This window comes from Netta rufina, assembly GCF_964035555.1.
Source record: "Netta rufina genome assembly, chromosome: 2".
In the NCBI taxonomy this organism is placed as follows: Eukaryota; Metazoa; Chordata; class Aves; order Anseriformes; family Anatidae; genus Netta; species Netta rufina.
Window position 1 is genome coordinate 66,405,777 of NC_140124.1, and position 14,955 is coordinate 66,420,731.

Here is a 14,955-nt window from a genome sequence, read left to right on the forward strand (position 1 = left end):
TGTAATAATGAGAAACACCACAGGAAAAAAAGGGGGTGGGTTCTAAAACTTTTAGACAAACCACTGTTCCGCATGTTTTAAGAGCAAATAAACCCTAATTCATCCACACTTGAACTTGCTGGACCATTTTCTTGAGCTGTCACCCTTTTGTTTCAAAACGTCTTTATAGCTGCAGTAGCAATAACTGGGGAGAGCATCTCTCTCCACAGAGCAAAAGAATTGTTGGGCACTGTGGCTGCCACACCAGAAGGAACTGAGCTTCCAGCCAACAGACGAGATTCTACCAGACATGAGGGGGTGTATGACCTCTTGAAAAAATATAAGTTAGTAGCTGTAGCAAACGATGTTTGTGACATTAGTGGTCTTGGGGACTGGAAACGCACAAACTTAGTTTAAGATAATCTGGCACCTCATTCACTGAACTCTTTCTGGGTGTCTATCCTAATATTTCTGAATGGCCTTAGCTATTATGGTATTGTGTGTTAGACATCCAGCCTTTTCCCCAAACACCCACAAGCTCATTGAACATCATCTCTCCCTTAGCTTCATCTGAAACCAGACAAGAACCAAAGGGAAGTTTGCTCAGGAACAAAGAGGAGGCCAAGCAGCTGGTAGAAACATGACCTTTCTCCATGAGGTCAAATAGCTTTATTGTGATTAAGCACTACAATACAGTATATATCCATAAAAAACTCTATAGTGTGTATAAATTATTCTTTCCATTCAGTATTTTTTTTTTCATTTTGTTTTCTTTTTTGTTTGTTTGTTTGTTTTCATTTCCATTACAGCTTTGGTACAATGTGATTTTATTATATTTTTAAATACTTTTAGCTTCACAAACTCAACACAAAGTACAAAACTAATCCGAATCAGGGATATTACAATCTACACAGTGGTGTTCAGTGGTAGGAAAAAATCTTACCTCAATGAATTCATGTCACTAGCTAAGCTATAAAGGCATACCTAGCAGACATGACAAGAATATGCACCATTAACCAGCAAACATTTTTTTTTCCAAAATTTATTTTATTTTTTACAGATTTTTTCCAGCAGCGAATCACTTGGGCATAGTCAGTACTTATGTCCTCAACTGATTATCCTGTTGTGTTCCTCTTCATTTGAAGGCCATGAGTTATTTGTCAAATAATGCACCACTATCCTTGTATATCCACTCTAAGCCAGTGTCAGTACTTGACCTGCCACCCTGCATTGTTAATGCTCGCACAGTTTGTCCTGCAGCTGGCAGAAATAACTGGAACGTTATTGGAGGGGCAGTGTGGGGCAATCAACCGTAGATTGTTCTGTGGGGCAGGAGGTATGACATTACAGTAAACAGGCATTCCAGTGGCTGTAAGTGTTCCTTGACCTGATTGATTAGGTAGCATGATTGGTTGTTGATATGATTGCTGTGGCAATCCTTGAGAACCCTGGGTCATTGGCACCTAGACAGATGTAGAGAAATATGTAGAAAAAATAATTAGTAAATAAATTAAAATAAGTCCCAAGTATTCCTATTTTCCTTCTACTGAATTCAGTAATATGACATGCCTAGACAAAATTTGTTATTTTCTGCTGCTCAAAACTATTCTAATGGCTGAGGATCTTTTTTTGACTAGAGATTTGTTAAAAATAAGTCACTGTGCTCCAGGGACTAGTAAGTGGTTCTGTCATGATCTAGCTGAATGTGAATTTCCAAGATCATATTCTTACATTAATAATAATGCAAAACAAATATTCTTATAATACAGAAGACTCAACCCTGGTATATTTAAGGCCATCTAAAAGGTCTAGGCCTTTAACTTGATCATTAACTTTAAAACACATTTTCCATATAGTAAATCTGAAGACTTAAGGAGAAAATTATGCCCACGAGCCCACCCATTTCCATCCAGGTTACTGTGGTGTTTTCAAAGAAGGCGATGGAAAGGATGAATCAAAGGATGGCTGCTCAATCAGTGTAAACTACTGAAAGGAGCTAATATCACTGTTTCTTAAATTTCCAGAGGGACCACAACAGGAAACATAAGCACAGACCACCTCATAGGTGGCCTCAAGCTTTTGTCGTATTTCACAGAATCCAGGTATCAAGCTGGGAAAATACAGACTTTTGGGTAGCTTACAGACCTGGTAAAACACAAGCCACTTCCTTCCCTCTCCCCTAAGTCCAGTAAAACAAGTATCCCTCTGGCTACAGTTTGTTTTAGAAGACGTGGTGAGATCCTCTCTCAGAGGGCACCGGCATAAACCTTCATGCATGACTAATTTTTAACTGGACCAGGTAAAGCCTTTAACTTAATTACAGAAAACAACATCGAACTGGGAAGGAAAAAAAAAGTATCTTTTTTATTTATTTAATTCATTTTCTTCACATGAAGTATAATTCCTTCATGCTTTCTGAACTTTCTCTTGTACTGTAGGCTGCAACAAGTAGTTCATTTAATGTATTCCCAATTCAGAATGAAAATCGGGAGTAGTAAGAATACATAAACAGGAAGCAGAGAAACCAATTTGACTGAGAATGGTATTTATCAAGAGGCCTCCTGTCACATACTGCCCTAATGAAGTAATAAAGACCATTCTGTGACATGAAAACTTAATTCAATTAAGCACTTTACAAAGAAGAAAAGCAGTCTTTACAGCTTCTAAGTACCTGATAAGACGACATGGCTGGATACTGCACCATCATGCCTTGCACCTGATTTCCCTGTTGATTATTCATCAGGCTCTGGCTTTGGGGAGGCTGCTGCATTCCCACAAGACCCTGGAACCCTTGCTGCTGGTTTGCCAGGACAGGCTGGTAACCTGCAAGAAGAAAGCCACCTTCAAGTACACTGTCGCTTTTACAGACAAAATTAAAACTGTTCTCACTAATGGCAAATGATCCCAGTACTTCTCCCCACATCAGTCAAAAAGGAGTTCTATTTCTACGGAAGCACTGATAGAAATAAAAATCTAAAGGGAATAAACATGTAGGCTGGCAGCCCTGGCAGGCTGATATGAGCAGGCAGCACACCTTCCTCGTGTTCTTCAACCCTGCAGAAGATACCACCTTGAGGGACATTTGACTTCAGTCCATGGTTTAAGGCCCTGAACAAACACAAAGTGCCACTGGCTTCGAGGTATTTCCAGAGGCAAAAACCCTGCCAATTTCAAGGACACCAGTATTCACAATCTAACCCATCACTTTTCTGATCTTCAGAGTTGTGCCTCACAAAGCACCTCCATCTCTCTTACCTTTCTTGCAACGCACCCCCCTATCATGATGTAAACAAAGATGGCTTGATTTAATCAAGAACAGTATCTATATACACACTGGCTCCTCCTTGCCAGTTTTTATTTATATATATATGATTAGAACATATTAAGGGTCGCATTCTACCCTACCGTTTCACATTTGGCACAAGAGGAACTTGCAAGTGGCTGCACAGGGATGAAAAGCTGATGCTTTGGCTTCAACTTGTTGTTGGCTCTGTGTTCAGTCACCACAACATTGCTGGTTTTCTGACTCCTCTAGGACTAACTGAGCAAAGTCTGTATGATCTGACTCCTCTAGGACTAACTGGGCAAAGTCTGTATGATCTGGAGGGCAAAGCCGCTAATGAAGCAGAAAAGTAGATGGGAAACAAAGTGCTGCTCAGCAGCAATGCGATCTGGCCTAAGAAACAGCCTTACAAGATGGACGTGGGTTGGCTGGGTGAAGCTAATATTTAGAGATGAAGGATTTTGCAGAAAAAAAAATTGAAAAGGAAAGGAAGATGTAGAAAGATCCTGTCCTTGAAAAATGCATCCAGCCACAATCACTGCAAATACGTGAATAATTCCTCCTTAAGACATTCTCTGTCCTCTAGCACTCGTATATTTCATATGTAGTTATGCAGTGCACTATTAACTTTGTAGTGATGTTCTCAGAATAAGCATATTTCAGGCAAAGGAGAATTATCAGAAGCAACAATGCTGTGTTATTTTTATATGAAAAATGTATGTCACGTCTGCTCAATTTATATTCATGAATACAGTACACAGTTCAATATACTTCACAAATTGGAAAACATCACCTGTGTATTTCTTCATTGTATAAGAAAAAGTTACCAATGTCTCTGTTCCTGCCAGTCTATCCTGAACTGATAGCTCTCCTTCAAAATCTTTTCTGATGCCAGAGAATATTTGAGTATATCTGAACACTTTTGACACTAAAGATGCCATTTCCACAGATATGAGATTAATGTCTCCTGTCAACTGAGCAAAATAAATAAATAAAAAATAATAAAAAATCCATGAGTGATTAACTTGGCTGGAATATAGCAACAAACATCTCCCAAATGCACCAGATTACCATACATTCAAATTTGTTCTTTTCCTATGCACAAACACAGAGTCAGCATATTTTTTAGTCACAAAAATTACCAACATCAGAAGTGCTGTAACTGAGTTTACAGAAGGCTTATACAGCAATAGTAAAATTGCAAGTCCTCTTCTGCTCCTGTATACAAGTTATAGGGAGAATGGGGGAGAAAGGAAGAGGTAAAGAAATGTAACACTACTATTCTGGTATTCACAAGACTGGAAATTTAAGCAGAAAAGAGTCAACTGACAGTGGAAGCTGCAGAAGATAATTAATTTCATATCACTTATGTTTGTCAACTTAAGTCCAGGTATAGCAATGAATGAGGGGTTGATGGCGGACTGTGGAATCTTCAGTGATGTGAAGCTGGGGAATGCTACCAAATTTTGGATCTGTGCTAACTGTGCTAGACTGTGATGCACTGGCACAAGGCAGCAACTGGTGCTATGCAGAAGCAGACAGTAGACACCATCAGGGTAAACAAGAGAGAAGCCCAGCTGTCATTGCTCAATGTAATTGCATTACCATTATTTTAATCAGGCTACTGCTGATACTCTGCTGTATGTTCAAACATACAGCTGTGTCTTCGCCTCAGCTTTGTGTTCATATTCACCAATATGATATATTTATTGCTCAGGGCAGACATAACTATCAAACAGAAACATGTTGTGAAAATGACTGGGTGTCTACCCTTATGCTGAACACGTAAGCATCACCTCATCGGGGCATTACATTGACTTGCACCTCTGCCCTGTCAAAACGAATGGGTGAAATCAGGCAAACACAGATAGTACAATCATACTGCATTTCAGGTGCAGGACAGAAAAAAGTGTTAAAAAGGTTTAAGTGCTGAGGTTCACTAGGATATGTAATATTATTTTAACAATCCCATTACTCTTCAAGGACTTTCTTCTGTCCATAAGGCATGTGCACGCCTCACCCCTGTCCTAACATGCAGAGTCCTGCTTACTCCCTGGGCAATCTGAAGACCTCTTTCCCACTCCCTTTCCAAGCACTTTGCAATGCTTTGACCACACAGTGGGACCTCAATACAAGCAGAGAAAGTGCTTCAGATGTATTCTGACGCACTTCCAATATGAGTAGATAGTAGCAGAGAGATATTAGTGTAAGAATCTGACTGCATTGTCTCCTGACTCTTCTTTGCCTTTAGGGGAAGTTGTCATTTCTATGATTCAGAAGAAGCTACTGTAGTCTGTTGACCAATAGCTCCCTTGAACTGTGGGTGGAAACAGGTGAGTTTAAGGTTACTGCTCTCCTGCATCCTTGCAAAGATGGTGGCTGTCATCTGTCCCTCATTTAATACTCTCGGACATTTTTTTATGATTAGTGCCCTATTAGTAGCCTAATATAAAGAATTTATGGATGTCAGACCTTGCTGGAGAACTCCAGATGTGGTTGCTCAAAATCCACTTTTCCCTTCAAGGCTCTACAACTCAAATGAAGCCACTTCTCTGACAGCAAAGTCTGACCCTTTATGATGTTAAATATATGAAGGAAGATGCAAGTTCATGTACTGACCATAACCCAATAATGTACAAAGATACACTCCAATAGTGCAGAGTGGTACAGAATAAGAAGAGGTGAACAAATTCCTTTATCTGCAACAAGCTCTACAAGAAGCATGAGGAAAATGCTGTAGAAAAAACAACAACAAAAAAGTTGACAAGTCTTTTATGCTAGATGGCTTCTGTTCCAGCACAAAAGCAAGCAGCAAGAACTTGCAGTCTATGTGGCAATCCATTTGTACAAGAAGTTGTTAATATCAGAAACCATCTGCTTTGAATTTTCCACTTCCACAGCCAAAACTGTGCAACTTTGACTCTGCATGCCACATAACGTTTAAAACAGATCCTTCAGTGTTTACTGTGTGTTGATGTCTTCATGTTTTTGCACACTGTCCAGGGAAAGAATGAAGATGGGCAAACTGAAACTCCTCATAACTGATAGGCTTGATATATCAAGCTTTCAGCAATGCTTATGAAACTGTATCATTCTAGCAATTTTTTTTTTTTTTTTCCCAAGGGCACAGACCATCAGAGAGTGCTATTTTCCCAACACTATTTTGTACACACAGCAGTTTCAATCCTGAACTCAGCTCTGCCATGCTTTTGACATGCTATTTATTTTTCAATGAAATGAAAATAATAGTGTTCTCAAAAAGCTTGGGAATTGACTGCAGTGCATGCAAAGCCATGCATCACTGGGCAGAGATGGATATTTTGGAGCTACACAGGTATCAGGAAATAAGTGAAAACAGGAAGTGGCACCATTCTGCAGCAATAAATTTCTTCATAGTTGCTCTTTTGCTCATTAGCTTTCATACTACATGAAGTGTAATCCTTAAAAGTTTCTTTGTTGTCCCCTGAGAACATATATATTTTCTAATGGCAGTAACACATCAGATGAACCATCCTATTACTGCAAGCTCCAGGGCCTCTTTACTGCAATTATACCATCCTGCTCTATGTTATCTCTGCTACAAAGAAGGATTTTTTTATTATTTTTTTAAAATCGGGGAAAACATAAGAGACATTGTTAAACAACCAGAGGAACAAATTGTGCACAGAATTTCAATGAATGCCTCAGAGGAAAAATGAGCCTTGGATCACAATCTAAATGGAAGAGGCTGTCATAACATCAAGGTAATTATCTGAACCTTTATAGCTTGCATCACCATGTTGACAGTCAGCTACCTTAAACATCCCAGAGGGAGAAACACTACATGAAACACCCACAAATGTTTTAATTTCTTAATGAGGCTGTGGAGCTTAAAAGATAAAACGCAGTGGTCTCGACGTTACTGGGTCTAGTAGTGTCACTCAGAGCTGTAATTAAGGCAGGCGTGTTGATCTGCTGGCTTCAGCACATGCCCTTCATGAACAGCACATCCATGCTTGCAGGGATTGTTTCATTGCTCATTTTAGATTTGAAGCATATATTAGCAAGATAGCTTTGTAGTAGGCTTTTTACCTGGAGTGCTGACACTCAATCAGCACTTGGGATGATAAGAATTTGGTCTGGCACAACTTCCTGAACCACAAATATTACTCTGCCCTCACCACTTGCATCTAACAGGTTCTTTGCATCTAAGCTCATCCGATGCAATCACATAAATTTACAGAGGTTTTACTGTGAAGTGATTTGAAGGCTAATATTCTCCCTTTAGTGTAGTTCTCTGAGAAGCCAAACAGTGGTCACCTGCAAACTTGGGACACAACCAAAATGTACATTTTCACAACACACTGCAGCAGCATGGCAACCTGAGACCAAAAGAAATTCAAAAGACAGATCTCAGCAGGGCTAATGGGCTGGATGCAATGCTGCACAAATCTGGCCGTGCACGTGCCCACTCCACAAGTACTGCAGTGGCTTTCTCAATCCAGCACCTCTGCCCTATGTCTCCTCCTGCAGAAGGGTGACCCAGTCCCAAGGGCTGCACTTGCCACAGCTGCTCACATTCACACAAGACTCCCCAAAACTGGGAGAAGAGAGTGAGAAAACTGATCTGAGGTCAGAAAGTGCACCTCTTCCTGTGACACCTGATGAACTCATTCCACTCCATTAATTCAAAAGATAAAAACGTAGCTACTAGTAGATGGTTCTTGAACAGAGCGAAGAAAAAGTTACATCGTTGGAAGATAAACTTAGAAACATCCAGATTAGAAATAAAGTGCAAAGTTTCACCAGAGTCTATAATTAGCAAGGGGGCATTTTACCTAGAGATGAAGCACACTTGCTGTCACCTGAAATCTCCAAAATGAGGATAGACAGCTTGCTAGAAGATATTCATCAGCTTAATAAGAACTTCTGGGAATAAAGGTGTGATCAGAGTGTGCTCTTAGTCCAGTATTATTCAGAACAGTGAATTACATGATCCAGGCTTGAAATACTTCTGAAAAACGTTAGACAGTTAGCTCTTAATAATTTTCTAGTCTTCTGCTGAAAAGCACTAAGTATCCATGTGTGAGAGGGGTTCCTCTTCCCAGTCTCTTTTCCTTTGATCAAGTACTGGCACTGACACCAGGTTGACTCCATATGCAGAGAAGTCACCTGGTGGCTACCTAAGGGTTATTTGTGGGATATTTTAGGTTGTTTCACCCCACTGGAGAAACAATCACTAAGTTTTACAAGCTGCAGAATCTGATTGATATCAATTTCCACAATTTTGCCAGTCTGTTTTCCCTTACTTTTTAAAATAAGGTATGGGTGGGATGTAGTTTTTGTCCTATAATCATAGAAACTTAGAATACCTGTGAGAATAGAATACCTGTCAAAGAAAAAATGTCTTCATAAAACTACAATGCCGTCATGCACACATCAGTAAATTTGGTAAAGTTTTTGGCAACTCACTTATTTGCCAAAAGTTCTGAGTTGGTCCATCCCAAAGTACTTGCAAAGCTGAAAGGAAGAAAAAAAATGAAGCAAGCAGTTCGGCAAGATCAAACACTGTCTTGGCACAAAGAAGCCTTTGATTCTCAAACAGTCCCTAAAAGTTATCTGTAAAATACAAGGGAAGAAGGTCAGGCTGGGGAAGCAGGCTCAGTTCTGCACAGACTTACATTCAGGCCTGTTGGCCAAGCCGTGGGAGGTGGATGCTGAAATCCTTTCCCAGCACAACTGAAAGCTGGAATTTGAGGCAAGGGATTTCTATCAGTCAGAACAAAGCCCCCTGTACTATGGGGGGTCTGTCAGTATCTCCTGCTGACACTCTTGGCCTCACATCTGCATTGCAACCAGATGTTTCACCTCCCACATGAACCAGCTACAAAATCTCCCCATATGCCACTGGCTCTAGAGAAGCATTGAGCTCTGGCTGGCTTCTCATGTCTGCACGTTATGCATTAGATCTGGGTGGCTGCTGAGGAAGTCTTCCCCCTACCCCAATTATGTAGTTTTTCATCAGTTGACCAGTTTCACACACACAGTAGACTGGAAGTCTCACTGAAAACACTGCTATAAAATTAAGCTGAATTTGTTTTCAGCCTCACAACCCCTAGGTGTCTGCAGTTTGGAAGACTCCCACAGAAGACATGTTAATTAATTTCTCCCTGCCGGTGTGTTATTTTCTATACAAGTCTGATGATTTAAACTGCTTCTTGTGCAGCTGGAATCCAAAAAATTTTGTAAACGATTTTGTCGCTAAAGCTTGCATCTGAAACCTAAGACATGCTGTAAACCAAATCTGCTGCAGTTGATCAATCCACCCCTACTGTGTCTGCTTTCTTTCTGCACTACACATAAAAATGTCTTGACTTAGTACGATATTTAGGCTTCGTGTTCCCCTTGAAGGCATCTCAGATACTTTATGGGCATAAACTGGATACCACATGAGCTGGAAGAACAAATACATAGTAGCTTAATGATAAAAATCTGTCCTCTTCCCCTGAAAACTTAAGACCATGCAATTATTTCATTTTCACGCATACACAAAGGAAAAACAAGAACACCTATGCCTGAAATAAAGGAGTCTTAAGCTAACTTGGAGGTGCAAGGTGGCTTAAAACACACAAAAAAGCACACATACCAATAACTACAGCAGCACATGCTCCTCTCCCCACACCACCCGCTGCACTCTGCGGGCACAGAGCTTCTGTCCCAGCAGAAGCCTTCTCAAGTGAGTGACTTACAGTTTTGGTTGCTCTTGTTTAAGGCAAAAGCACATCCCATTCCAGCAGCATAGTTTGCAGGGGAAAGCACATGGTATTATGCTAGTTTTGTTTTCAAAAAAGAAAACTAATCACATTGACTCTTTCAAGTTGTGCAAGATCAAAAACAATTTTTAGCTAATGGCACTCCAGTTACATTCATCAAAAACGCAACAGGATAAATATTTCTAATCTGATTAGATTGACAGTGACTTGTATAATTCTCTACAGAGCTAGGGTTATAAAACTGCAGGATTTTGAATTTATTTTCTTAGTACATAATTGCTGCCAGAATTGTAGCTCCCTGGTTCCTAAATTAGCCGTAGCTTTGCTAAGAGTACATTCATGCTTCCTGAAACTGGTACCAGATTAACACCCACATTGCTGGCAGACCCACAGAGAAAGGACCATATCTGGCTGCATTAGGGAGATTAGAAAGATGCATGCATCAGAGATATAAGACAGCAAGTCTTTATTATCACAAAAGAAGGAAGAAAAACACTGGTGCTAAGACAGCTCATTCCCCCTGCTCTTCCTCTCTCTGGCTTACAAAGTTCTCTGTTCTACAAAATCAACAGTGCAAAACATGATATTTAAACTGTTCCATCTTCAGAAGAATAAACCAAATTTAGAAATTGGCTGCAATTTTACATTATTTCAGAATAACCCATTTGTTGGACTTGTTTAAAACTGCAGATGAAAATACCCAGACACAAAAGAAAATATTTGGTGTGTAATGGCTCTGAAAATCCCCCCTATGGCTAGCCACATCCCACTGCTAGAGCAGGGACTGCCTTATTTAGCTGAATTGTCCATCCTTGAAGAGGATACTCTTCATGTATTCTTCTTCAAAGTCTATTTGAAATCCTGGTTTTACTTGCTTTGGAACCTCAGAACCTCTAAGAAACCCAAAGCACAGAGCATCCAAAGTATGGTTTCATGTGCTACTCCAGATACCACAGCCAAACAGGGGAACTTCCCAGCAGCTAACAAAACCCCAACATCAGGCGAATAATGCATCCCATAGTTAAGCAAACACTCCCAGTTCAAGCGATTTGCAAGATCAGGGCCTCACAAGTCTATTTTTAACTCTGCTTGTCCCATGTAAACTGGAATGCAGTACATTTATACCAAAACTAGGAGAGATTGCTTTGTGCAGAGATTTTTCTTCAAGAATAGTAACTGTATAAAACCATTAGGCCCATCTTAGTGGTAGAAGGCCTCCTGTTATGGCCTTCCAGATTCTATCCATGTGAGATGATAAAAGTTAGCACTGCACATCACATGATATTTAGAGCTTCTTATACGTCAGCACAAAAGAAACGTCCACAACATTTTCTTTTACCCTTTTTCTGTGAAACCAAATTCTAATTGCTGGAGACAAGGGAAGACATCAACGTTTAAAACCCATTTATATGCATGCTCACTGTCCCATGGAGGAAAAAATGTTTTCATAGAGATCACTGAACTGTTATTTAGACCCTTCTCCACTCATCATCCAAGCAACTACCTTCAGGGCTAACATGCAAATCATGGATATAATGAAAGACGTTTTATGAATCACTTGGAGATGCACACTCGCCCATCAGTTACTTTTCCACGTCTAAAAAATTTAAAACCCTGTGACCTCGCTACTATGTCAGAAAGCCCAGACAAATAAGAGAGATGATTAAATGCTGTCATTATATACCTAATGCAATCACAAACTGTAACATCTTCTGAGACCAAAATTTTAATTAAGGCAGGCTGGCACTTCCCCCCAAAACACCCCCAATCATTTTTCCAGGGGAACAGCAGGTAAGGTCAAACAAAAAGCTTATGTGATAAAATTGCTTGAGAGCACTCCTAGGAGATCTGGCATTATTAACAAGAACATCAAGAAGGGCACAGTTGAACAGTTCAAAGATAAATGGCTGTATTCAGTTTACTTTTCATGATCAACTGAAGAACCTGGGAGAGCTGTATTTTGACTAGAAATACATATTAACAGCCATCAAAAGGAGCTTGAATAGATACAAATATAGATTTAAGGTTGCAGAAACATGTTAGTTCTGTTTAAAATCTGGATCTATTCTTTTGCTTCTCTACACAAAGGATTTCTAAATTATAGATCTTTAAGCACAACATGCTACTGCTAAGTGGCTTGATGCTGAAAATAAACCTGTTCTTGCTGAGAACCTAATACCATGTTATTACATGGCCCTTTAATCACTTCTTTTATTCTCTTTTCAATGTACTTTTCCTTCATGTTTGAAGCCCTTTAGCACTGTTTCTGTTTTTTCAAAAATTATTACAAAAAATATTTTTTCTTCTCCTTGAAGATAAATCTGAAGATAAATGGATGTGCACCTCTATTGGACATGGTATGAAACTCAAAGCTTCTGTAAGACTCAGAAAAGAAAAACCTATTTTTAAGACAAAATCCTTTTATCTTACTCCAGTAAAAATATAGAGGGAACAGCCAGCTGCAAGCCAAAATAATTGCAACACAATAATGCAGGGCTCCATTACAGCAGCATAATTCTGGTTAAGCAGCTGATCCAGGATCTTGGCGCTTACCCAGAGCCTGGAGCCTAAGCTAAATGCATTAACTCAGACAAAGCATGTGCAGCTGTTTTGGTAATCTGAGGCTTCTGAATTTTATTGGACACCAAAAAAAAAAAAAAAAAAAAAAAAAAAAAAAAAAAAGTCACTTATCCAGCAAACGACACAGGTGACATATAGAGAGGAGGAAAACATTTCATGCTGTTTAACCAAATTAATCCACTGAGTTGCATGAACAGACTCAACAGCCTTTGGGAAATGGGCTTTGGAAAGAGCTTTCCTTTGGCCAGCACAATGAGCAAGGGTTTACCCTGGAAGAGCGTAGATGCCCAAAGCCTGCAGGGAGGGAAGTTACTGTAGGACCAGGAAAACATCATTTTGAGATGTGTGAAGCCCAGCCATTGAAGGAATGTGCTATGGGCTGCTACGCAGTGCTAGTGACATCAAGAAGGTCCTGGAGAGCTCTATGGAAGAGCCAGGTTCAATTCCTCTGGCCTTAGCCCCTGCCTGCCAATCCTGCTGACATTAACGAGAGCTAACAGACACACAGGCAGGCCAATACATCTTTGTAGAGACTTTCTGGGTTTCTCTTAAGAGCTTTGCTGCTTAAAAAACATGCAAGTTTAGTCACAGCCCTTACTGTGGCCATGAGTTGCTATACAGATGCAGTCTGTTGCACTTCCTCCTTACACGATTTTTCAATAACTAATTTATAACATAAGCACAATTAAGAGCTAATATATAACTAACACCAATGTAAAAGCCCATTAACATTTAATAGCCGCATTTCTTTAATATATGACATGCTGTAAGTCTTAACTCACACTAAAAAGTGCCACCTAGAGAGATGCCCTTGCCAGCAATGCATTAAAGAGGGTCTTCATGTAAAATGACTACAGAACACTGTATTCAGGACTTTGCTGAATTCAGAGACACTGATCATAACATTATTAACATAAGTGTTCATATGCTCTTGCAGAAAAACTAAACTTACTTTGAAGCTAAGATTTAAAGTGAACTAGGAGGAAATTACATATAAAATTAACTATTTTACCATTATTATTTTCTGAAAAAGAACCAATACAATAGCTGTGACTGAAAACTGCAAGAAAAAACTGATCTTTACTCATCTGTCTACCCAGAAAACTGTATCCTGCAGACTTGCAAAATGTAACCTTTGTTATAAAGTTTTCAATTACGATTTTCACATGTGGGTATTTTTCATGTGAAATGGTAACTTCCTTTAGTTCAGGGCAGGAATATAAACACTGTATCTGATATGACCTTACACTTGGCCCTTATAAAAGCATTCAAGCCCTTATAAAAACAAACAACACACTAGCACCAACTTTACTCTTGGTATATACATACACATATCTACTTATTATATATATATTATGTATCTGTATCAGCAGAAACAAACAGAATGAATATTAACAGTCTATTTGCTCAAAGCTCTGATAACTAACTAAACCTAACCTGCTTTACTGGTGGGATGCAAGGCTGGTGATAGCTCCAGATTGCTTGATGCAGCTGCCCAGCACAAGGCTGCCCAGGAGCCTTTTTATAAATGATGAAAACAGTTGAATTCAACATCTACTGGAGACATTTTTCTTTGTCTGATCACATCTGAATGATTTCTTCACCTGGTCTTTCCAAGAACACCTGCAGCTCTATTTCCAGCCAAAACCATCTACAGATGTGATTGACAGCGCTCAGGATATAGGAAGATAACAATAAACACCCGAGCCACAAACCATCAGCTGGGTGAGGGGAATTGACTGGCACAGCTGCTCTTTGTGCTGTTGCAAAGCAAAGCAGGAGGTGTTTAAGCCTCTGCATATACAGCAGGGCTGCAGGCACTATATACAGTCAGTGTAACTCATGAGATTAACAGTACCCTGTGTAGCAAACCCTTTATATATGTGTCTGTCTTTGCCTTCTGGTATATAAAGCAGTTCCTGGCCATATTCTAACTACTATTTGCAAATGCCCACCCATTGCTTTTGTTAGTAAATCATTAAGAACTTTGTGCAATGGGACATCTAGCCACCCAAGCAATGTGAGGTGATTTCCCAAATACAAAAGCAGCAGGATCAGATTTGAAAAAAGGTCTAATGCATCCATGCAAGCTGTGAGCCCACAGATTCACTGAATTTCAGCAGCTTTATCCCTGCATTACATCAGTTTGATTTTCTGGATTGCCCCCAGATAAGTATGAGTTGGCCTAAGCAAACTGTTGATTTTCCATGATCTATAGCTTAGCTCTCAGTATTGCTGGAATATCTACAACTATAAGCCCAGGGTGAACCTCCACCATGCCAGCCATGGTGAAACTTCAAGGTATAACTCTAGTCCCTGCACTGAAGATTGTGTGTTTCTACATAGAAAAGACAGCTGGAG

The 14,955-nt window shown here is 39.7% G+C and overlaps 1 protein-coding gene across 24 annotated transcripts in view; it reads right to left on the bottom strand.

The window, feature by feature from the left end:
- Positions 1-612: 612 nt before the first annotated feature.
- Positions 613-14,955, bottom strand: part of ARPP21 (cAMP regulated phosphoprotein 21) — a 206,522-nt gene continuing 192,179 nt past the window's right edge. For 18 of the 24 annotated variants that reach the window (XM_084283167.1, XM_084283176.1, XM_084283174.1 and 15 more), the window contains 3 exons: positions 8,714-8,761; positions 2,651-2,802; positions 613-1,442 (listed from right to left, as the gene is read on the bottom strand). In XM_084283167.1, the coding sequence (XP_084139293.1) occupies positions 1,185-1,442; positions 2,651-2,802; positions 8,714-8,761 (458 nt within the window). In that variant the 3' untranslated portion in view covers positions 613-1,184. The remainder of the gene's footprint in view (positions 1,443-2,650; positions 2,803-8,713; positions 8,762-14,955) is intronic. The other 6 variants (XM_084283179.1, XM_084283178.1, XM_084283173.1 and 3 more) reach the window with 1 other exon arrangement.